Consider the following 24,674-nt stretch of genomic DNA (forward strand, 5'->3'; position numbering starts at 1 on the left):
CATTCCATTCCATTCCATCCCATTCCATCCCATCCCATTCCATCCCATTCCATTCCATTCCATTCCATTCCATTCCATTCCATTCCATTCCATTCCATTCCATTCCATTCCATTCCATTCCATCCCATCCCATCCCATTCCAATTATTCTATCCTCTCCCTTTGCTGAACACCACCATGCCTTAGAAAAACCTTACCCCAAACGCACCTCTCCTTGCTGTCTCTCTGGAAATGACTCAGACACAGAAGTTTTAGGCACAATCTACCACAGCTGCTCCAAAAGGCTTCCCAACTGAAGCTAAAAAAAAATTCTGCACCTTTTCTGGCAAATTCTGTGGCACTTCTTAGCTCAAGAGATCATCCTCCTCAGCAGATTGTAACAGTGTGGGTACTTCCAGGGACAGAAACACAGCAAAACTCTGTTTGAATTGTTTAAAAATGCTTTAAAAATGTTTCAAAATGTCTTAAGACCACAAAAGAACCACACAGGACCCAGAGAAGACTCCAGGTTAAGGAATATGAGTTGCTACCTTACACTACAGAACTGCAGGATTTGCTTAAGTAACAAAGACTTGTGATTTAGCCCTGAGGCCAGAGAAATGTTCTTGGTATTTTTAAAATCAGCAATACACCTGAGGCCCCTGGAGGTCTGGCCTGAGCTAGAGCAAGGGCTATGAATGGAAAATACACAAATGTTTATACTCAAGCATCTTTTAGTCTGATTTTCACTTGCATGGCAGGCAATTTTCCTGTCTGTACCACCATTACACTGAGTTTTCAACTCTTCTTCTCCCCCAAGAAAAGCAACAGCAAGCAAAGTTTGTGTGTGGAGAAGAATTCTCATTAACACTCTGAAATAAGTTGGGTATATAGTGACATTTTCAAGAGATCTTCCTCCCTCTAGGATTCATTTCTCCAGGAATTTAACTCAAGATGTACAGAATAGAAACATCACTTCCCATGAGTGGCTCTTCTGTCAAAAGACAAAAAGATGAAATAATGTATAAAATTTTCCCTAACCCTGAAACAACCCCCTTAAAAATCAAAGCCTTCCCTTCCTTCTGACATGACATTCTCACCTGAAAAACAGGCTCTTAATGGGACTGTTTCTGCTGTCTCTGGCTCTGGATATTGTGAGTTAAATAAGAAAAAAAAATCTGTAACTAATATTAAGTTCAGAACAAGTCTTAGTGATCTCACTAAATGCTAATTGAGTTTTAATGCTGTTTTCATTAACTTTGTGCCCTTTGATATAAAGCTGGAGGGCTACTCAGTGATAAGAGAGCCCCACCAATGGAGTCATATGAATGGATGCTAAATGCAAATTCTGGAAGCACTGGGCAATGCTCACAGCAGGGCTTTGACAGGATAAAGATTTTATGGAATGTCATATCAAGACTTGTTGAGGAGGCTGAATGTCAAGAGTAAAAGCAACAACAGGAGAAAATGAAAGCAAGAAGAACTCTGAAGTGATGAGGTGGGGTTTTTCTGATGTTTTTTGGTGTTTTTTTGTTTGTTTGTTTGTTTGTTTTGTTTTTTTTTTGTTGTTGGAAACCACAATTAACTTTCTACTGTAAGTAGCTAAAAACCCAATAGGAAGCTCATCAAAAGGAGATTAAAAATAAAAATCAAAATCTGACAGAGAGCAAAACCCTGCCTTTCAGTGGAAAGCCTAAGACAGGCTGACTTTCCCAACATGTTTCAGTAAGGGATTTGGTTCTCTGAGCTGCTGCATCGAGCACAAAGCTTAGGCTGGGGATTACTTTTTGGTGGGGGTTTGATGGCAGGAGGAAGACCTGTTATGAACAGGAGAGTCTTACAAAACCAAAGTGTGTTCCTACATGGAACTTCAGGGGAGGATTTGGAGAAAATGTAGAATTTTAGGAGTACCTAAAGAGGCTCCAAGAGGGCTGGAGAGGGATCTTTTACACAGACATAGAGGGATAGAACAAGAAGGAATGGCTTCACACAGCCACAAAGAAGTTTTTGATTGAATACTAGGAAGAAATTCTTTACTGTGAGGGTGATGGGGCACTGAAACGTCTCTGGAAGTGTTCAAGGCCAGGCTGGGTGGGGCTTTGAGCAGCCTGGTCTGGTGAAGGCTCATGGTGGGAGGTTGGAATGAGATGGTCTCAAAGGTCCCTTCAGTTTCAGTCTCACAGTGGATGAGAGAAGTGGTGAAGCACCCTGGAGGATGAAAATGTGCTTTCCTGGCTACAGAGCAGCTTTCCTCCACTGTGCCTGTGTGCACCAAGATCTTACCAGGAAAAACACATTGTATGGACTCACAGCGGGATTTTCTGTTCCCATGGAAGTAAACTCATTAACTTCCCGGATTTTTAGACAAAAACAGCCCTCATGACCACTCATTATAAACAGCACAAAAGAAAGAATGACCAGCTTTTTGACTTAGAAAAACGTTTCAAAGGGAAAACATACAGTGTTTATTCACAGAAATGGAGAGTAATCTTAAAGCCCTTTGTTTTGTATTGAAACAAGTGAAACCAACAGTATCCAATTTGCAGGATATGCCGTAGTGAAACTAAACTGGTTTTAGCAAGGAAAGTGATCATGCAATCAAAATGGCATGGGTTGGGAGGGACCTTTAAGATCATCTCACTCCAACCCCCTGTTGAGGTGTAAGGATGTCACTCACTGGATCCCAGGTTGCTCAAAGCCCCATCTGACCAGGATTTGAGCCCTTCCAGGGATGGGGCAGCCACAACTGGTCTGGGCAACCTGTGCCAGTGCTTTACCATCCTCTGAGCAAAGAATTTCCTCTGGACATCTCATCTAAAGTTGCTCTCTGTCAGTTTAAAACCATCTTCCCTTGCCGTGTGACTGTACAAAAAAAGTCCCTCTCCCTTCTTTTTATCAGCCCCCTTAAGGTGCTCTAAGATTTTCCCAGAGCCTTCTCTTCTCCAGGCTGAACTCTCTCATCCTCTCCCCAGCTCTGTCTCTCATCCTGTCTGACACAGATATGAACAGAAAAACACACACACAGATTCAGGTACGTAATTCCTAATCCTGTTAGCACTTTGTCCTTCAGCCCCAGGAAAACTGAAGGGAAGGCTGGCTGTGTGTTAACCTCTTGCACTTTCATTCCTCCTCATATCTGGGGAAATCTGTACTTTTATCCCTGACTGTAATAACTTCTGTGAGTTTTTTCCCACACACCAAGTTCAGGGGATTTTTTTTTAGTGTTGCTGACTACCCCAGATTCCAGGTGCATGTGTGTGCATGCATGTTTATGTGTGCTCAAGGAAAAAAAAAATGTTGAGTTCACCTGAAAGAAAATTGAACTGAAATTGCCGCACCAAAATGTCAGCAGGATCTAAAATTCAGTATATCCACAATTTTTAAAAAGAAATCCTAAGTCAATGTCCTTTTCCTCACCCACATTTTTCAAGAGTTGTATGATACTCAAATTTCACTTTATCCCTGTGAGGATGAAGGACAGAAATGTCTCTGTCGTTGGATACTCCTGAATGTTATCATATTGGTTCATTTAATCCCACAAGAGTGAAGGGGAACAGTTTAGTGCTCTGCACAATATTCCTTCTGACTTTAGGTTTATGTGGTTAAATGAGAATTCAAACTTAGATCTTGCCTTAAACCCTGAGTAAGGGTTTGAACCGGATTCGTGCCATAAACCAGGAGGGTATGAGACATGCAGGAGAGGTCACCATTTAATCTGTTCTGTAGTTACTTCACTTTTCCAGAAGTGTAAAGGACTGCTGAAACAGACATTAAACAGACACAGTCCCATTGCTTGATAGCAAAGACAGAAAGGAGGGGCAGTCTACTCAAATTCTGGCCTTTTCATCAATAAATGTTTAAGTATTCATTGAAAGTGGAAAAGATGTAAGGAAAAGAAATCAATTCCTCCCTCTCTCTCCCATGTCTGAGCTGATGTGAGCTCCCTTTACCAAACTGATCATCGTTCTGCCTCTGAAATAATTTGATTAGATTTAAGGTAAAGCTGCTCTTTAGTTTCTCTTCTGATCAAAATCAAAAATGCATTGGAGATGGAGAACATTCCCTGGTGATCTCTTAGAAAACCTGAGCCATGAAAAATCTGCCTCTCTCTGGGAGATATCAAACCCAGATGTGCCATGGATGAGGCACCCTCTGGCTCAGCCAGATACTGAGCAAAGGGCACGAGGAAACTCAGTTTTCCATATAACAGCTCATTACAAACAGCAAATAATAAATATTTACCTCAAATCCAGCCTGGAAAATTGCCTCCCCAATTATCTCTGGAAAATTGGTGAGCTTAACTGCATGTCAAGCAACTGTGATATGTTTGTATTAAAAAATAAACAATTACCAGCCCTTTTTGACCCAGGAGAAACAGATGTAAATTAATATATACCCAACCCAAGATTAGCATCTGCTACAGAAGAAATGTTGATTAAAAGCTACCATTAAGTAGTTCACAGTAAATACATTGGAAAATTATCCAGGACCAAAGAAGAAAATCAGAAACTATTGCTAGCAGTAGATGGCAGAGAAACATTAAAAAAAAAAAACAAAACAACAAAACAAAACAAAACAAGCCCTGGCTGTTAAAATATATTTTATACTGATAAAATTAGCCTTAATGAACTATAAAATAAATAAGCCTTAATGAACTATAGCAGCCACTTGCAATTATTTCTGTACTAGTAAGCTTGGAGAATATATTTGCCACATACTGGTCATTAACAAGATATTCTTTGAAATATGTAATTCAGTAAAGGAGAGGTTGCTATAAATTAAAGGGATTCCAGGAAATTTTTGTGCCTGTCACTCCACAGAAATATTTCAGTGTCAGAAGAGAAGATTTCCTAGGCCAATGAATACCCAAATTTGTTTAACAGGCTGAAGTGGAGGTTTTATAGCTCCTCTCTTGCATTACTTTTCTTCTCTATTGTCTTTTCAATACTGTTTTCCCCAAAAAATGTAAATAAACATTGATCATTGGGATCTGCCTTGTAAGAACATTTAATAGGAGTCCTTAATTGCATGTTGTAAACATAATACAAATGGCAGTTGTAAAACTGAGAACAATTTTGTTCCAAATAATCAACAAGAATGCTTCTTCATAGAGCAAACTCTTACAAGGAACAGTAATATACATTAAAAAAACGACAAAAAAAACCTCCAATCCTTGCAGAAATTGAAATAAAGGAAATTCCATTTTTGGCTTAAGAAAGAAACTCTTGTTCATTGGATAGGATTTTACTAAAAAACAGATGCCTTGAAAATATTCCACAGATGATACAGCTTTTCACTTTTTTTTTTTTTTTTAAATTAAATATCTGAAAAGCAGGCAGACAATGAAAAGGGATCAGATGATTGCTGTTTAATGAGTTACTGCTCGTCAGCTGAGAGGCAGTAATGGCTGGGATGTTATTCTTGGCAAGTTTTGATGACATGACATCAGGACTAATGCATTTTACTCTGCGCTCTCAGCAGGCTGTGCATGGACAGCCACGGCAGTTCAGCTAACGAGAGGTAATTCAATCAACCTCAGTAATGTGCAAATTGATCTCCCTCCACTCCACCTCGCTCCTTGTTTCTGTGACAAGAAGCTTCGCCCGCCTTCTGGGCTGGGGTGATGAGATCCAGGTGTAAATGTGGTGGCTCTTTGTACAAGCCCCACAAATGCAGCAATTTCTGGTGACCTACTTGTGAGAGGAATTAAATGCTATATGGACTATAGAGCAACACTGTAATGTGAAAAAAGACCACCTCATTTCAGCATCAAAATGTGGCTGTTGAGGAACTAAGAATCTGTCAAAGCTCAAGCAACATCCACACCAAACACAAAAGTATAAAAGCCATTCCTCCAGCAGTATTTTAGGAAACAAAGACTACTGGCTACTGAAGTAGCCAAAAGTCACCTTTTCCAGATACACCTTAAAAGCCTATCCTGAGAGCTGAAGAACATTCTGTAAATGAGTGATCATTGGGAAGCAGGTTCCAACCCCTTTTAAAGCCTAATGAAGCTACAAGGAATATTTCAGAAAATTCACTGAGTAGGATGGAATTATAGTTCTCTTTTTAAAGTTGGTTTCAGAATCTCACATAGAAAGATGATTGCAATTATGAGGTTACTATTAACATATTGAACAGACTATATATTACCAAAGATATATTATCAAAGTGTGGACATTTCTAGTTCTACTTGAGGAGGTGGAGAGCTAACGAAGACATGGTTACCACCACATTAGAAGGAATGAAGTGGGAGTTTTAGATTTTTTTATCTTATTTTTATAATTTTTATAAATTTATACTTTTATTTCCTAGGAAGAAAAGGAGGCCACCAAAGCAGCCTTGAAGAAGCTCTGATTTTACTCTCTGTTTTAAAGGGTAACTCCCAAATCATTGTGGTTTCTTGGAAAGAGTCATGTGGCTGCAAAGGAGAACTTAGCAACCTGCAGCACATCATGGGATAAGGCCATGTCCCAAAAAAAAGGTTGATCACCACCAAGGCTACAGAGGAAATGGCTGGGACAAAGCACAGCAATTCAAAAAGTACATTTCATCACCTGCAGGGATTTTCCTCTGACACTGAAATGCTTTTCCAACCTGTTGAACATCTCCAAGACAGCACTCGGATTTTGGCACTGGAGAAACAGAACAATCTTCCCATCTACCTCACCCTGAGAGCCACAACACCAGACACACCATCCCCTCAAATATCTTTTTTCATGAAGACATAATCACAGATGTGTAGCCTTTCTAAGAGTCTGCACTGCTGGGACATGAGATTTTCCAGCTAAACTGACAAAATATTTATTCTTTAACAGACTTTTACCAAAGAAAACCTCCTGTGCTGAATTTCAGGTTATCTTCCAGACAACACTGATCCAAAATTGCCTTGCTTTGACACCACCACCAAGGATAATAGTCAAGTAACACTTTCAAGGAGTTTGGACACCAACAAGAATCAGGCTCTGTCATGTAGGGAGTCTTTGATGAAGTTTGTGCTGCCCTATTCCCAAGAAAATCTGTGGTGGTTTGACCAGGTGATCACCAAGCTGCTCTATCTCTTCCCTCCTCAGCAGGATTTCAGCAGTGGGAGTGGATAAAATAAGGTGGAACATAAAAAAAAACATTTGGACAAGGTAAAGGTAAATTCTTGGAGATGAACCTGAAATTTTCATCATCTAAAGCTGCAATTGGGCTGTACTTGTCCACAATTCTAGTTGAAATATCAGCTTTTCACAAGCTATATCCTTAAACATCTGTGAATGGGACAGTAAATGAAAGAAAAACCATTGGTCTGAATCAGTGCATCCATAAGGCAAAAGTATATGGCTGCACATGGAAATAAAGAAAGACAAGAGATTTATTCTCTACTTCCCATCTACAGGTAATGTCCAGCCGGTTGAGATAACTGGAACGATGATAAAACATACAGAATTTGTGGCATTTGTTGGATCAATACAGGTGTCCTCGTTTAGGGCAAATTAGGGAGGAAAACTCCAAATGGGAATTTTCCCAGGGAAATGCTGCTCCCTACCAACTGGTCCGGGAAAGGGAAAAAAAAAATAAAATTCCTTGGAGAGAAGTGGAAAAAGCTGTTTATTTAACAGAAATTTGAATAATATTAAATAATAAAACCTCTTGCTGTTCGATGGGATGGGAAGTCTAGGAAGAAAAGTCCTTTTCATGTGGTGTAGCTCGGCTCACTCAGGTTCTTATCAGTCCCTCTGGCGCTGGAAAGTGCCGAGGCCCAGGCCCCGCTGGGCCACAGGCGTGAGCTCCCAGGGTTTGGCTGGGTGTTCAGTCCAGAGCAGGCTTGCACAGATCCAAGAAAAAAAAAGAAAAAAAAAAACAAAAAACAAAGGTCCAGGGAACTCTTCTGCCTCAGCTAGCTAAAGCTAACTAAAAGCCAGAGAGAAGCTCTGTCCCGCTGTCTGTCCGTGCTGCAGACACCACAGTCCAGGAGCGAGATGTGTGGGAGTGATGTTTTTCTTTAACACAAACTGCAGCTTCTTCTTCCCTCTCTCTTGCTCTCAGAGCCAGTCTTAAAGGTGCAGAACTTAATATATAACATAAACCAGACGATTGGGGATACCAGTATCATAAAGTCACTCCAGGACAACAGGCTAGAACAGAACTGGCCACCCCTGTTCCCCCAAACACCAAGCTCTGCACTCAGGGCAGCAGCTTCACCCATCACCTCATCATTCCCAGGACAAGAGGAATTGGTGTCCACAGAGGAACTCACTGCTTTAGCTTTGTAAAAAAGAACCACACGCCCTCCCAAGCTGACTTCACTGCAAATCCACTCACTCCAGAGTCCATGGGCACCAGGATGAATGAGGGACTCCCTTGTGCTGATCTTTGCTCTCGTCCCTCACAACAGCAAAAGCTCACTGTGTTTTTGGGGCTCAGTGAACCCGGTAAATCCAGCATTGCTGGCTGAAAACATCAGCTGATAGCGGCACGATGACGTGAGAGCAGTTTCTGACTCTGTGGTGCTCCTATAAAGAGTTTAATCCTCCCTTCTCCTGGGGCTACTGGTTTATGCCTCAGAGAACCCTCCTGAGCCATTAATCACTGCAACTGCTCCCTGAGCTGAGCACCAACTGCTCCCTCAGATATCCCTGCTCCTGGGGAGCTGAGACTATCCATAGGGAAGAGGTCACTTGGCACTGACTCATTCAAGTATTTTAGACTTACAATTATAACAATCTTTCCCAAGTTGAACCTGAAATTTTCGTCATCTAAAGCGGCAATTGGGCTGTACTTGTCCACAATTCTAGATGAAATATCAGCTTTTCACAAGCTATTTCCTTAAACATCTGTGAATGGGACAGTAAATGAAAGAAAAACCATTGGTCTGAATCAGTGCATCCATTTTTGTGCTGTTCCACAGTTCAAACTGAATGTGCTGAAAATCACCCTCTTCTGCCAGGTCCGTAGAGGTGTGTCAGGATGGTTTAAGTTTAAAGGATTTACAAAGCATAAATAATTTGTGTCTTCAGAGCGCTTTGGGAAGTTCAGATCAGAGACTTGGCATCCCTCAGAAAGGTCAGCATCGTGAATTCAGTGGGAGTATCCCATTTTCATACTGATGGCAAAGAAACCTGAGATGGGATGAGGAAAGCTGCTGGCTGTTACAAAGTCCTACTGACTTTGGAATCAAATCAATGAACTCAAGTTAATTGAGCTGCAGGAACTGTCTGCACATCGACTCTTAAGCAAAGGTAATGTGATACATCCTCCCTTCACTCTCTCACAGAGTTAATGACCTGGCATTATGTGATACTTATAAAGGTCAAGGACCATAAAATGGGCAACAATCATAATCTAAAACACATTAAAACACAGTAACCTGATTGTGTGATGTCCCATAAAAACATTTATCTGTTTGAAGGTTTGTCTCAATAGTAAAAACTCAGAGAAATTCTTGGAGATGAATCTGATTATTTCCTGGCACTTCTGCCTTTCTTGCTTGGTTATTTTGGGTTTTTTTTTTTTTTTTTTTTTTTCACAAAGCAGACTCTCTTACAATTTCTTTCTCTACTAGTAATAATTTCTCTCTTCTGCACACTTGTGGCATTTTTCTCATGCTGTTAGGGAAATAATTTAGCAGGGAGAAGTGGAGACGTGGCCATTGGAACCAGGAAAGTCTTAAAGGATACAAATGTTAGCCTAATTTAAGAAATTGGGCCAAATCATAAATCTAGGTCCATTATGCATTATTATAGTGAAAATTCAGATCTTGTTTTTGACTCACTTAAATTTGAAGCAAAAAGTTACTGTGGAGTCAGAATGTACCTCAGTCTTCTTGTCAGAGCAACAACTGAGCAGGGATGCCAGGATCCGAGCAATTAATTTTAGGCTAAAAGACAAGAACTGAAATGACAAGAATTGACACCTGACTCTAAATGTAAGAATGTTTTCAAAGTTATAGGGTACAGGGGAAAAAAAATATTATAGAGCTATTGATTCCTGATTGTGCTGCACAGCAAACACAGCAGCAGTGCCACAGCCAGGGCAGAGGGGTGAATTATTTTAGGATTTCATGACAGCTGCCAAAAATATTATGACCCTTAAAGAGCTTGAAAGATTGAAACAAGATTGAAAACTTAGCCACTCACCTAGTAAGCCACATATAGATGTGTGATGAAAACAGAGACACCAAGAAAAGCTCTGTGATAACAATTTAAAAAGCAAAAGCAATACCACAAAACAGAACTTTACGAAGTTCCTTAGGTTAAATTATTTCTCTGCTCAACACTGGGTAGGAACTGCTGTGCTTTATCAAGCTGACATGGCCAGGGAGAGATGCAAATGTCATAATTTCTGCTGTGGGTGTCAGAAGAGGGTGCCCAGACTCATCTCCCTCTTGGAAGGAACAACAGACCAGCAAATGCCAAGGGCCACAAAGCCACTTGTCACTCTCCCTCTCTGCCATCCCGACCCTCAGGGCCCACAGGGGCTGTGACTGCATTTCTTGGTGGCAAGAGGAACAGCACACAGGGACAGCGTAGTGCACGAGGTATTAAAATAATCCAGCCAACTCCAAAAGCAAAAGGTCTGAAAGAAATCCAAACACCAAGGATGGGCTGTGTCAAATCAGCTGTCTGAACCTCAGCCTCATTGATCAGGGCACATAAAACATGTAACCAGATTAGAAGCCCGTAAATGAATTATGCAAGGAAAGCTGTAACTGTGAGGGAGGGGAAAAATAATACAAACTAAAACAATATTATTTATTTTTCTATGATAATTCAATTTCAATTAAAAACAAGAGAGTTGCATAGTCAGGAAACACATACTTGGAGCCTGATTATTACTTCTTTACATGGCCTACAGCCCAATTAAGGAGACATTGTCCAAGATGTTAAGTGAGATATTAGAAAGAAAATCTTTACTGTGAGGTTGGTGAGGCCCTGGCACAGGTTGCCCAGAGAATCTGTGGCTGCCCCATCCCTGGAAGTGTCCAAGGCCAGGTTGGACAGGGCTTGGAGCAGCCTGGGATAGTGGAAGGTGTCCCTGTCCATGGCAGGGGGTTGGAACTGGATGATCTTTAAGGTTCCATCTAAATACAGATCATTCTGTGTTTATGTCTGTACATTCAAAATTACACGGAAACTGTAATCAGAGTACAATTCCTCACTCAGGATCATTAATATTTTAGAAGTTTACAATGCTTCAAAATCCTAACGGTCAAATTATCAAAAAAGGAATGAATGAATGTTCATTAAAGATTTGATAACTTGTGTCCTGTATCAGGAAAGCTTTGAGCTTTAAGTTGCTAAATGCTGGGAAAATCTGATGAGTCACAGGCCACAGGTTTTAAGGAATCTACATGGAAAAGTCTGTGTGCTCAGTCCAGTAACCTCTGTCTGACAGAAATGTGTCTTGGTAATGGTGAAGGCACCCTCTGCTGCGAGGTCTTCTCCCAGGAACAGGGCTCAGTCATCATTCATTCTCTTTCTTTGGGAAATGGGAGATGATGAAGTTGTCATTGGAAACTGTATTTTCCAGCTGTCACATACATGCAGCATCTTTCTCAAAGTTTGTCACCTCTATTTTCCTATAAAGAAGGCTTAAAACTTAAGGTTCCAGCAGTCTTGATTGTCACTTTGGATAAGTGTGCACTCATGCAAATGAGTCAAAAGAAGGGCACAGAAGGTCTGTCTAGCTGAAATATTGACACTATCCAAAGCTGTTGTTAACAAAAAAGCTTCTTTGAGGCTGCTCCTGCAATATTGTCCTTGTGAATGGTCACTGATGTTGATGGAACAGCAAAAAGAGCAGCTGCAGTGCTGCTCCAAGATGTGCACAACGTGACCCAAAAGTTCCTGGGCTATTTTCCTAAGGTGTCAGCAAACAAATGTACAGACACAAGTCCTCAGGAGTTTCTCTGCACGCTCTGTAGACGCTTTTCTCTCTCTCTGCCAGACAAACTGCCCCGAGGGAGCAGTGACACACTTATGGCAGGGCCCTCGACAGGCAAAAGTCGGGGCTGGGAGCTCTCCTGAACAGCTGCTCCCTCTCTGCACGCACTGAGCAGCAGCCAGTGATGGCACAACTGCTTGGGAAACTCACAGGGAAAACTGCTTTTGACTTTGCAAGATTCATCAAGTGATCTCCCCTATGAGAGGAATGGGCTTGTCTGTCCAAGCCGTGTCTGATTTGTGGTGTGGGGAAAAAAATTCTTCTTTGGAGAAGAACTGTTGATTCAGTATCACTATTGCAAAAGCAGAAACATCAGCCAATTAAAAAAAAAAAACAAAAAAAAACCAAACAACAAAAACTTTATATGCTAATGATCAAAACAATTAATAGTGATCATAGATATTAATGGCATAATTTCTTTAATTCAATGAATAGTGACCTTCATATTTCTTATCACCAGCCATGAAAGCTAAAGAAGCCTATCTTTAATATCCTGCAAATTGGATTTATACCACTGGAATGGAGTGGCTGGGGCTTTTTCTTTTGGCTCCTTACTAATCCAGCATGGGACAAACATTCTGAGGAGATGTTAAATGGAAGTTCTTGCTAGTCATTACCAGACTTGGGATTTTATTCAGTGATATGTCCTGTGCCAACCAGGGTGTTTAGTAATTAGTTCCCTCACTTGCTTTCCTCCCTTTATTTTGTCTGAAGTCATGGAGAGCTGTTAAATCCCAGCTGTTCTCTATCTCCCTAAAGTGTATAAGAGAGTGTATAATATGAACCTGTTTCTTGAGGTAGTCCTTACATCCACTGATATTTTAAAAACCATGGATTTTTAAATAATCTGTTTGCATTAAAAATCACAACAGTATTTAATTTATAACTATGGACATAGAAACCCTGAAAACATCCTGGTTTAGACATCCCCAAAGCATAAATATGAAATCTGCTGCACACCACTAGGGCTAAGCTGATTAAGAACCATATATAAAGATCAGAAATCATCATTGTTCCAGTATAACTCAATGCAGGTCCTGCCTCCAGTTCTACTGCTGCAGAGTAACTCTTGTTTTAGAAGCTCAATAATTAGTTTCACAACTGATGATGAAAAGTAGAGCATGATATTTTTCCTGGGGCTTTCATTAGTATCTCTAGGTTCACTTCCCTCAAGACATGGATCTCCTAGCAGGAGATTAATTTTAGTTTTCCAATGGAGTTTTATTATAAGAATATTTTGTTCTCTGACTTTCTCCACTAAAGGGATTTTGATTAAAATGTATCTAGATGTAGTCAACTAATGATGATAAGATTTGTAATTTCCAGTAGATAGGAATATTTAACTATACTAAAAGAAACTGTGTTATATTACAGATTATCCTGATAGAACACATTTCCAAACGAATGCAGAGTAAAAGCAGAGTAATGCAATTAAAATTATTGCAGTTGTTCTAGATTTAAATTATCAGGGCAGATCCTGATTTGCACACATGAGCAGTGTCTCTTATATAAAAACAAGATAAAAAATATATAGAAATGATAGTTAGATAGACAAACAGATAGATAGATAAACAGACAGATAGATGGATAGATATGCTGTAAGAACATCAATATTCAGTCAATTAAAAGTCCATTTCACTGATATCATCCTTGCTTCAGGGCTGGCCAAACACCTAAGTGGAGATTCAAGTGTAGTAAAATATTTTCACCTCTTTGTCCTAGCAATGAAGTTGGGCTTGTGATCATCCTCATCCAAACCAGTGAGATGGTTCTTGACATCCTTCAACAATTTTTATTTTCTTTGATTTGTACAATTCCTTGTACCCAAATTTTGATGACCACAATGAAGAGGAAGTGCCAAAGCTTAAGAAGGGTGAAGAACCATCTTTCCATGATGGTTTTGAGCCAATCCCTTTTAGTTCCCAGTGGAAAGAAGACACTTTAGTATCCTCATCTTCATGTGGAAGAAGAGCATTTTCAAGTAACACTGAACACTTGTTAAACAAAAAAATTAACAAAATCTCTCAATCCTTTGTGCTTTCCCAAGGATAGTTTCACAGGAGAGTTTCTGTCTGCAGGAAAAGTCCCATTGCTGCTTTTGGGTTCTGGCTTTACCAGATGGGACCCCTGCCCTGGCAGCAGGCACACAGCCCCCCTTTGGGGTGTAGAAAATCTGTAAATCTGATATTCTCTCCTTTAATAATGGCCTGGCAACTTTCTAAAGAAGCAGAAACCCAGACATGCTTTGCATCAGGAAGAGAATTTCACAAATAATTGATGAGTCATTCTCTCATGGCAATGAGGGAAAAGAAAGGAAATGTTCTTGGTTTTTTTGTGGCTTACAACTTACATTTAAAGCGCATTTTGTTTTACAAAGTAAACATGCTATAGGTGAAACCTCACCAATAGGATGAAGTTGCTTTGCTGTCTCATCTATATTAGGTAGCCTGTAAGGCTACTAGAGACCAATATTCCATCTAGCTATAGATCCAGAGCAAAGATCATCAGGAATCTGTTTTTATTTTTCATCCCTACTGAAATCTCTAGCTGTTTGTCTTCCTGCTGCTCAGGAGGGTCTCTGAAACATCTCAGAAGATAAAAGCACTTGGGAACACCTCTGGGCTGTTGGAGTGCCCCTGACCCTGCTCCAGCCTGGAGTCTTTAAAACTGCTTCTGCATCTCTGACTCCTAATCCTAATAACTAGGATCCATTAGTTATCATTGCTGTGAGATTCATGTAAAATCAAACACAACACAAACAGCAGAGGAAAGGGTCACATGTGGTTTTGTTGAACTATCACCTTGGCTTAATTTTAAGGATCCAATAAGAATATTTCTAATACCCTTTAAAAGAAAATATTTTAGTATGCGCTTCATATATTCATAATATTTCACTCTGCAGATATTTTTTTCTTACCATAATCAGCTTCTTAAACTGTTTTTCAGGCACCTTACAGAGTATGATAGAAGACTTTTCTAAAGGGTTTTACCTGTGCAAACCTCTGCCAGGTCAGCGCTTGACGGAGACCGCGATGATTATGACAATGAGCAGCAGAACAGCCAAGGCGATGGAGAGAAGGCAGCACTTCATCTTCCTGGCTCGTAGCTGAGAGGAGAAAGACAAAGAAATTAATTCATGGAGATTAAATCCACAAAGAAATGTGGTATTTCTGTTGAAAGAATGGTTTGGAACAAGCCGAAGCAATATAGAGAATTTCTCTATTTATTTGGGCTGACTTATCCTTTTGGATAATCCAGATTCCTCCTCCTGGATACAATCCCCTTTTTCTACACTACTTTCTTCCTGCTTAAATCCCTGTGTCACACTAAATTTCTAGGCTTTGCTTGGAGGGCTGAACTTGGGTAAGGCCACTCAGTTTGGTTTTGGTCTGGGGGTGTTGAGGTTGCATCTGGCTGCCAGGAGAAAACCGTTCCCTGCAAGAGACAGAGCTCCCTCTCCACTCTGCTGTGCAGTGACATTGACACAAGCACTGACATGAGCTGTTCACAGGGCAGGCAAATGTGCTTCCAGTGTTAACCACCCTGATCTCATTCACTTTCAGGTATGGTAAAAGATATTCTACGGAGTTTTAATTTTGATGTCTCTTTCTACTTCAACCCATCAGTCTTCCTAGTGACCACCATGGACGTGATGCTGCTTCTTCCTATTTAAAATCTTTGCAGATGATTCAGTTCCCCTTCTTCCTTTTCAGATGGATGAGAAGAAGGGTGTTTCCATGATCCTGCAATGTTAGTCCTGTTATCCAATACACAGACAGAAAAGTCACTTCAGTGAAGTCCTTAACTTGGACATTTTCCTTGAGACCAGATGAACCAGTCCTCCAGCCACCAGAGTTGGTAACATCATCTTGATGTAACAAACCAGTTGGTTTATTCCAGAATCCCTTTACCTTCCTTACAACTGAAGCAACACTCTCTCTGGAGAAATGATGTTAATATTCCTGCTCTTATCCACTTTTCCTTCCTTTCCTTTCCCTAGCTGCTGCAATCAGGTCTCCCAGTCTGCCTTGGATCGTTCTCTTACAGCTTTACATCACTCTGCCCTTTGCATTTCCCACAGAGCCATTGTTCCCCAGCTGCTCTGTTCTGTGGATGTTTTTGTCTCTTACACTGCAAAGGACAGGAGACTCATCTCTTCCATTGGTGCTCCAGATCCTGTCCTTCATTCCCTCTCAGGGCCCAAACAAGCTGGAGAAGCACTTCCAGCAGGGAACAGTGATGCATGAGCTGTCCTCTCTTCCAGAATCAATCACCAATCAAACTGGTGGTTTTATCAAAGTATGGATTTCCAGATTATTATTTTTTTCGCCTTAAAACGCTGCACTGTCCTGCCTCCCTAGCAGATAATCAGTGAATCATTGTGGCTCTCCATCAGCTTTTCAATCACTCAAACAGAAAGATTTTCTTTGATTTGGAAGAGGAAAAAAAAGGGTGTTTTAAATATATCATTCCATGTGCATTTGTGAAGAGGGATCTTGTTGTCAGGCATGCTAGGAGGGAGTGTATGAGTATTTCTACCTCCCAAAACTCCTGCTTTGGAGCACAGATGTTTCCATCAGCTTACTGAGACACTGTGGAGGAGAATATGAGTGGGCAAAGGCTCACAGGAATTATTGTGATGATGGTGACTTGCCCAGAGAAGCTGTGGCTGCCCCATCCCTGGAAGTGTCCAAGGCCAGGGTAAATGGGGCTTGGAGCAACCTGGGGTAGTGGAAGCTGTCCCTGCTCATGGCAGGGGGTGGAATGAGATGATCTTTAAGGTCTCTTCCAACATAAAACATTCTGTGATTTTCTGATTATCTTTAAATTTTTATTTTATTTTTTTTTCACACACAGAAGGATGTTTCCTCACAATGGATCCTCACCTGATGCTTTAATTTCTTCAGGAGTAACTGCAATGCATCCTGAAAGCTCAGCCCAGGAGACAACAGATTTTCTACTGCTTCCCCTTTAATTTTAACCTTCATTAATTCCAAGTCAAACCAGGAAACCTCTGCTTCAAACTGCAGACTTTCAAAGGCACTTGGATGTCCTTGTCCACTTCTAAAACGTCAGAGCCTGTGTTTGGTCAGCAGAGGATGCTAATGGGTCATTTAGCTTCAAGCAGAATTCTCAACTAGTCCCATTAAGAGCTTCAAAGACTGCACAGTTATCCTTTCACATGGCTTTTCCATCATTCCCTTTGCAGAGACATTCCCTTCTTTTCCTCTTTCCAGTATTACAAAGTCTGAATCACTCTTGTTTTGCGTTTGCATAGTCTCTTCTCCCTTCCCTTTTTCCTTGCTTTTAACCAACTATACCATAAACAGACTGAGGCTGATCAGAGGACAGGAGAGATGCAGCCCAGTCTGAATCCTGGGATTTGCTTCACATTTTATGAACTTGTCCTGGCTGGCAAGTCAGGGTAATGATTCCTGCTCTTTAAAATATCTCCTAGCATATTTGGCATAAATGCCCTTCATAGCCATAAAACCCATGGCAGGGTTCTCCTGCCTGTTCCTAGTTTTGGGGTTGTTTTTTTTTTTTGGGTTTTTTTTTTTTCTTATTTTACATTTTAATAAGGAAAATGTTGAATTCTTTGAGTTGCTTTAGTCTCCAGCCATAAATCTGTACATGCTGGTGGAGCTGCAGAAGCAGCTTCTGATCCCTTCCTGGACACACCAGCTTTCCCACAGATCCTGAGGAAGAGTGGCAGGATCCCAGCATCCCAGGGTTTTGTCATTTAGTTATAAAAATACTGATATATGAGCAAAAGCAGCATTTCCCTTCACTGGACAAGTGCACACCTTTCTTCAGGAAGAGCCTTGAAAGAATCCCTTCAGTGAGGCTTGGCACAAAGACTGGACTTGATGACCTTGGAGGTCTTTCCCAACCTTAATATTCTGTGATTTTATGATACCCCGTGGAGCTCACCAAGCCTGTCCTGTGGAGAGGACCAGCCTGAATTTCTGTGAACTCCAGGGACCCTTTCCCTACCTTTATCAGAGGAGAAAGATGAAAGCACAGAATGTGTTGAACAGATTCTCTTCCCCAGACAGGATCTTCAGACTGTGGTATGGTCACTTTAACTTGAATATTACACAAATATACAATAATAAACAACCTAAATAATAATATTATTTTAGATAATATCTATCTAAGTCTTTATTATCGCTAGTTTAGGTTAACAGAGTGTGATTGCCAAACTGAGATTACAAATGGTGCCTTAATGCCCCACTGCCATTCTTGAAGGAAACTGAGAGACAAAAATAAACACATCCCTTTTAATGAGATTTTCAAAGAGGTTTTTTAAGAACCCCGAGGTAACATTGCACACTGGAATCACAGCAACCTCAGAAATGTAATCACTGAGCAACGAAGAAATTCCAGAGTTTGTGTTTTCCATATATGCATATACAGGGAGCAATCTTTGCCCTCCCTCTAAAGCAGGATTTCTGCTTTATTCAGTAAGGGAGTAATAATTATGCTGCATACATCACACATGTTTAGAAATTTTACTCATCTAGTCAAGTCTTCTTAGGACATCTATCTAAAGTCATGTTCACATGAGACCACGCAAAGCTCTCACTTAATGTAAAGATCTTAATTTATTCCTTGGGGTTTCCATGACAGCAGAATCATATAATGAATGCTTTCCATCCCAAACATCAATGCAATGATTGGGTTATATCCATTTTAAGTGGAGGAACTAGAGACACATTCCATGGGTGAAAGTACAGCTGATCTCAAGAGAGTTCCAGTTTGGCCAAGGAATAAAAAAAAAAGAGAATGAAAAGCAAATGTGATTCATGATGCCACCCCTTGCATCGAAGTTATATCTACACCTACATGGAAATGGAAAACTGTTTCCAAACCTGTAACAGGATTTCTCACCAGGACAAGTTCCTTACTGCCCTGAGACAGACCCTACAAGGTTTCTGCCATAATTTTACTAGTCTCAGAATAACAGAAACATAGACACAGAAAAACTGAGGGAAAATTTAAAAAAAAAACAAAAACAAAACTAAACAACCCACAAAAAGCCAAACCACCTGTAAAATGAATCATTTATGTTACAATTCTTCGGGGAGCTTTGCATTTTTGCACCATTCCCCATGCATCCAACTAATGAGTGTATTTCACTCATCTTTTCTCAGCTCTCTCTCCCCTCAGCTGCTGAGGATCCTTCTCTCACACTCTGCTTTAGCCCTATTCTTTATCTTCCTTGACTTTCCTGGAAGCTCTGAGGCAACATGACCTCCTCTCAATTCCTGCAACTACACCCATGATTGCTCACAGGAGTGATTTTAAGACCATTTTTCTCAGAATCTTCCACCCGCACTTGGAGTTAGATGTTTGCAGCCAAGACATACCCAAGATCCTTGGCACAGGAGATGAATCAACATCCGAGGGGAATTTTTGGTGCAAACTGAATTTGGCGGGTCTTCACCTCAACTTCAAAAAGTATCCAAAAAACCTTAGGGAATATCTGTTTTTTTGGGTTTTTTCCCAGAGACCAGGAGGTTTTACCAAATACTTGTGGAAGTCACAAAAATCTATGGCTGCTTTCTCCATTTTTTCCTGTTAAATTGCAAAACTCTGTCTACATACAGGAATTTAACAAAATCTCCCAAAAAAACATGTTTCTCCCAGGGAAACATATCCTGTAACTCCACTTTGGAAAGCATTGGCTCCCTTTAACTATCTGTTAAAATGAGTATTTAAATAGAGATAGAGAAATCAACGCAACAAACAATTTCAGGCTGAATTTGGGAAAAGTTCAAAGCTACAAGATTATCTTCTGCTGGAAAATGTATGAGAAATAATTATAATCCCACTATCTGATTTCATTTTAATTATCTTAGCTTATTCTAAACCTTGAATGCTATGCTGCAGCACTGCTCTGGTTTTACAGCTTTGTCCCAACCTGTTGTAAGTCCATTTCCCATAACACCTAGAATTTGTTGATTAAATTGGAGTTAATCTATTTTCATTGTACACGTTTTCCCAAGATGAAAAGAACACAACACGGGACCAAAAAAATTCTAATCCTGCAGCAAGACGTAATGGCTTTTTACAGTTATTTTTTTCTGGGTTCTCAGGGTTTTTTAGTAAAATAAGACATATTTTAATCCTGACAGAGGCTCTTTAAACACACATGTGAAATAGGAGTGAAAAGCAGGGAAGGAATGAGCAAGGCTATTTAGGGACGCAGCTGAGAACCATTTTATATTGACAGGCAAACTGGATGTGACTGAGCCTGGAAGAAACCTTTCCCTCATTGTTTCAGAAAATTAAGCTGCAAGTCATATTTTACAACCTAGAAGATATTTATTTCTTGGGGGTGAAATGTTGAAAGATATTTTAATTATGTCACAACAGATAGTTAAGTAATGAAAACCCATTAAAGCCCATTACGGCCCCAGGCCCAGAAAAGTTAGTTTCATCTTGGAAATTCCTAAGCAAACACATTTACAAGGAGGAAAAAAAATGCTTTCTTGCTAAGGATTCAAAAACCAGCTGAGGCCAAGCATAAATAATAGAAGAGGCTAAAGGAAACTCTTTTTCTTGTATTTATATTGAATGGAAAAAACCAAGCAAACCAACAAACAAAAAAGGACTTGATTCACATACAGAAAAGCAGAATTGAGCTCCTCCACCCTTTGTGGATTGATTGCATGACAGACTGTAAGGCAGGGAGGTTGAGATTTCTCAACTGCCTCCACAAAGGAGGTGAAAATCCCTAGAAACAGGAATTTTAGTTCAGGCAGGGATTTGTACTAGAACAGCTGCTCTATTCTGGGAACATCAGAGCACATGATGCCACTTCAGAGCAGAGTTACACCCTACGACTTCATGGCTGGGGAGTTTTCTAGGTCTTCTGCAGGACAGAATGGGGCAGGTTTCTTTCATTCAAAATCAATTAAATTAATCTCTCCAGTTTGGCACCTTTATTCCATCACTCCCAGGTCTCAGCCCTGGGTAAGGATGGTGACAGTAACCAAGGAGCTTTGCCCAAGAGGGTTAACCCAGGACCACCTGACCCTGTCTCTCCCTCCTGCAATGTTAAATAACAAAAACATTCATAGGAAAATGGGATTGCTGAGGTTGGAAAAGACCTCTGAGATCACCAAGTCCAACCATCAAGCCAGCAATCATCATCATGTTCACCATTAAACCACGACCTGGAGTTTCATATCCATAGGATTCTAAACATTTCCAGGAACAGTCACTCCACCACTTCCCTGGGAAGCCTCTCCCAATGCTTCCAAAGTTTAGGAGAGAGGACTAGAAACAAATCAGGAAATAGCCTAAGCTTTTCAGTTCGGTTGTATGGGAAAGAATCTGTTTCCTAGTGAAAAAGGACCATTTTTCCATTTTAATTTCTTAGAATATTATGGTAAACAAGCAAAAATCTACCCATGTACTCAATGCCAACAGACTCAATAAGACAATCCATTTTACTAACAGAAATTCTTACCCTTATTTCAAACACAATTTTAAAATAAGGAACAGACCATGAAGCATTTTCAAACAGAGCCAGAACTGAAAGAACTTCTGAAAGTCCAATTCCACTACTCGAGCAAAGAAACCATTGCAGACCAATCTGCTCTGGAAATTTATTTCCTGCAAACCCATTCAGCAGATAAAAACCAAAAATTATTAAATTTAGCAACCACACAATAACAGCCTCCAGTTATCAGGTCAGGTCCTTTTAAGGGCCTCTGTTGGGCGATGAAAACCCACCCTGATTAATTTTCAAGTGCTGCTTCCTTTATTGTAAGATTAACAAATCTGTTTGACATAAAATGGTTCATTTTATATGCAAATCTCTGTAGAGAGTTTTGTGACATTAAAAAGGTTCATACAATTTTGTTCACCCTGACCTCAGAGGTCATTTGGAATTTCATGAAAGCATTTGTCTATGCTCTTAATACGCATTTTGAAAGCTAATTTGAGGTCTGCTGGATTGAGAGCCCAGGTTCTTAATTACGTTTGGACGTGTTTATAGAGAGATGATATTATGAATCTGAAACTGCTGTCATTCCAGTGGACAATAGCAGAGGCTCTGCTGAAGACTGGAGACTTCTTAAGAGGAAAAGAAAATACTGAAGCCACACAGCAAAAAGTCAGACTTTGTAGATGTGTGGTTAACTTCAAGAATTACGTAAACATGCAGAGGGGAAAAAAAATCCCCTTATACTTGCAATAGTACTATTATTGTTATTATTATTATTATTATTAATTTCATATTCCATTTACATTGATAAGATCCCTTAGATAAGCCATACTCAATCAGCTCTGATAAGAGAGTAAACACTCTGTCTTATTGCAGTGGAAGGGAGGAACATGACCTTTAACGTGTGTACAAATTAAAATGCACTGACCAAATTTGGTGACCTTTATGGTATGGCTTCCTTATAGAGCTACAATGAATTTGCAATCAAATATCACTGCTTCTGCAGGCAGGCTAGAAAAGGCCAGGAATATTATTAAGCACTTACAGTGTTTTTAAATGAGAACAAAGTAGACAAGTTACATATGAATAAAACCCAGAAGATATGAGAGCAACAGGGAAAGGCCAGCCCCCAGCAGCAGGGAAATAGATCACTTGGCTTTGACATATTGTTTTTGGGCCTTCACTTCCATGCCATTTGGACTGATTCCCTGCTTTCCTTTATGATGCTGTGTCTGTGTATTTGCTGTTTTCCACTAATCCTCTGCAGTTTTCCCATTCTTCATAAGTTTCTTCATGATGCCCTTCTCATTAATTAATTTCCTTTTCATACATCTCTGGAAGTGTTCAAGGACAGGTTGAATGGGGCCCTCAGAAACTTGGTCTAGTGGAACCCATGGCTGAGGGGATGAACTGGATGATTTTTAAGGTCCTTTCCAACCCAAACTATTCCATGATTCCTCATGTTTTTATGATATATCCCTGGAGAAGCCAAGTGCCATCTACAGGTATGATTACTCAGCATATCCTACTGCAAGATTGTGTTTTAGTTAGCCAGGGACCACCATGGATTTCCCATGCCTGGAATCTACCCCAAGCTATTTCTTTTAAATGAAAATCTGACAGCCAGATCAAAGGAGAAAACTATTAAAAAAAATCCAAGTATCCCATCCTGAAAAAGATAATGGAAATATTTTCTCTACTCTCTCCCTGCTTTGGGGAGAAATCACAGAATCATGAGGGTTGGAAAAGAACTCCAAGACCATCAAGTCCAACTTTTTGCCGATCACCACCTTGCCCACTAAACCATATGGAGAAGTGCCTCATCTACTCCTTTTTTGAACACTTCCAGGGATGTTGAGTCCACCCTGGCCCAGGGAAGCCTGTTCCAATGCTTGACCACTCTTTCAGTGAAGAAACTCCCTGATATCCCACCTGAACCTCCCCTGGTGCAACTTGAAGCCATTTTCCCTTGTCCTGTGTGAGGAAGGACAGGGAGAAAGCAGCTTGGCCCTTTGATGAGGGTGCTCATTTTTGTGTTTCTAGGAAATTCTGCTCAGTTTAAGAAAGACATGACTTCTCTCAAGCCCTTGTCATGTACAATCTTGACTAGTTCAAAATTTGAGATAATTTTCACCATCTGTCCCATCTATCAGAATGAGGTGAATCCTCATTCTCAACTCTTTCTGTATTGGTTTGCCTAAAAGCTGACAGGGGCTGATGCTGAGCCTGTACACACAGATTTAATTGCTGCATTTTCTACCTTCTGAATGCTTGAATTAGCAATCTTAATATTCCCCTAATACACTTGTTTTTCTAATGGCTGAGACATCATTTGTAATAACACATGATAATGGCTTACATTTCTAGCACGCCTTTCAAGGCAGCAAACCTCCAACGTGATTTACAAATTCACTATAAAGAGGATTATCTTTTTACCAGCTCTGGAATGAAGCCACCTACCTCTGGCAGCTGTTTGAGTTCTACACAGCAGACCCAGCCAGCAATTTAAAGCAGGTAATGACTGGTGTGTGCACCTGAAACACCAGAGACCGCATTTCCCAAATCAGAATTCACCCAATGTAGCAAAACAAATGCTTATACTATTGCAGAAACCACCTCGAGATGCTTAAAAGCCCCACACAGGCAGATTCAGAGAGAACTTAACTCCCCCAACAATTCCAAACCCAGAAACACTACAAGGGAGCAGAGCAGAGAGAGAATTATTTGGCCACATTAAAGCTGTGCAGTACTTGAGGAAAACCTTCCTGCTGAGCTGTGTTGATTAGTTAGATTATATTATTTTATGAATGGCACTACTTGGAAGGATTGGAAATGACAGATTTTGGGTCATTGTGCTGCCAATCTGAGCATTTTGAGCCCATCAGTTCATCCTTCCACCAAGCTCACTTATCTGGTTTGTACATATTTTGTTTCTCTTTCAGGGCAGAAAGTCTTAATTCTTGAACCAGCTTGATTTCTGCTCCCAAAAACACTTGAGCCCCCTCCAGACTGGCTCCTTTCACCAACAAGAACCAGGTCAAACTTTGTAGAATCTTAAAAGGACCAGAGACAAAAAAAAAGCATTTAGTCTAGCTTAATTCCAGGGTACTCTGATGAGACTCTGGTCCAAATAACTTAAGAATTTCTCCCCACTACACTGTATATAGACACAAAAAATAATATTGATGAAAATTCTAATTAAGATAAAACGCTTTACCAAAGAGTGCCACATCAGCCTGAACCTTCATCAGTGGGAAAGATCTTCTGATCATCCTCAAACAAACACAAATGGCAAATAAAGAAAA

The 24,674-nt window shown here is 40.3% G+C and overlaps 1 protein-coding gene across 2 annotated transcripts in view; it reads right to left on the reverse strand.

Moving 5' to 3' along the window:
- The window catches only part of TSNARE1 (t-SNARE domain containing 1), a 453,286-nt gene that overhangs the window by 46,346 nt on the left and 382,266 nt on the right, over positions 1-24,674 (reverse strand). For both annotated transcript variants that reach the window (XM_058832855.1, XM_058832854.1), the window contains exon 12: positions 14,900-15,015. In XM_058832855.1, the coding sequence (XP_058688838.1) occupies positions 14,920-15,015 (96 nt within the window). In that variant the 3' untranslated portion in view covers positions 14,900-14,919. The remainder of the gene's footprint in view (positions 1-14,899; positions 15,016-24,674) is intronic.

Source organism: Poecile atricapillus, chromosome 2 (assembly GCF_030490865.1).
Source record: "Poecile atricapillus isolate bPoeAtr1 chromosome 2, bPoeAtr1.hap1, whole genome shotgun sequence".
NCBI lineage: Eukaryota > Metazoa > Chordata > Aves > Passeriformes > Paridae > Poecile > Poecile atricapillus.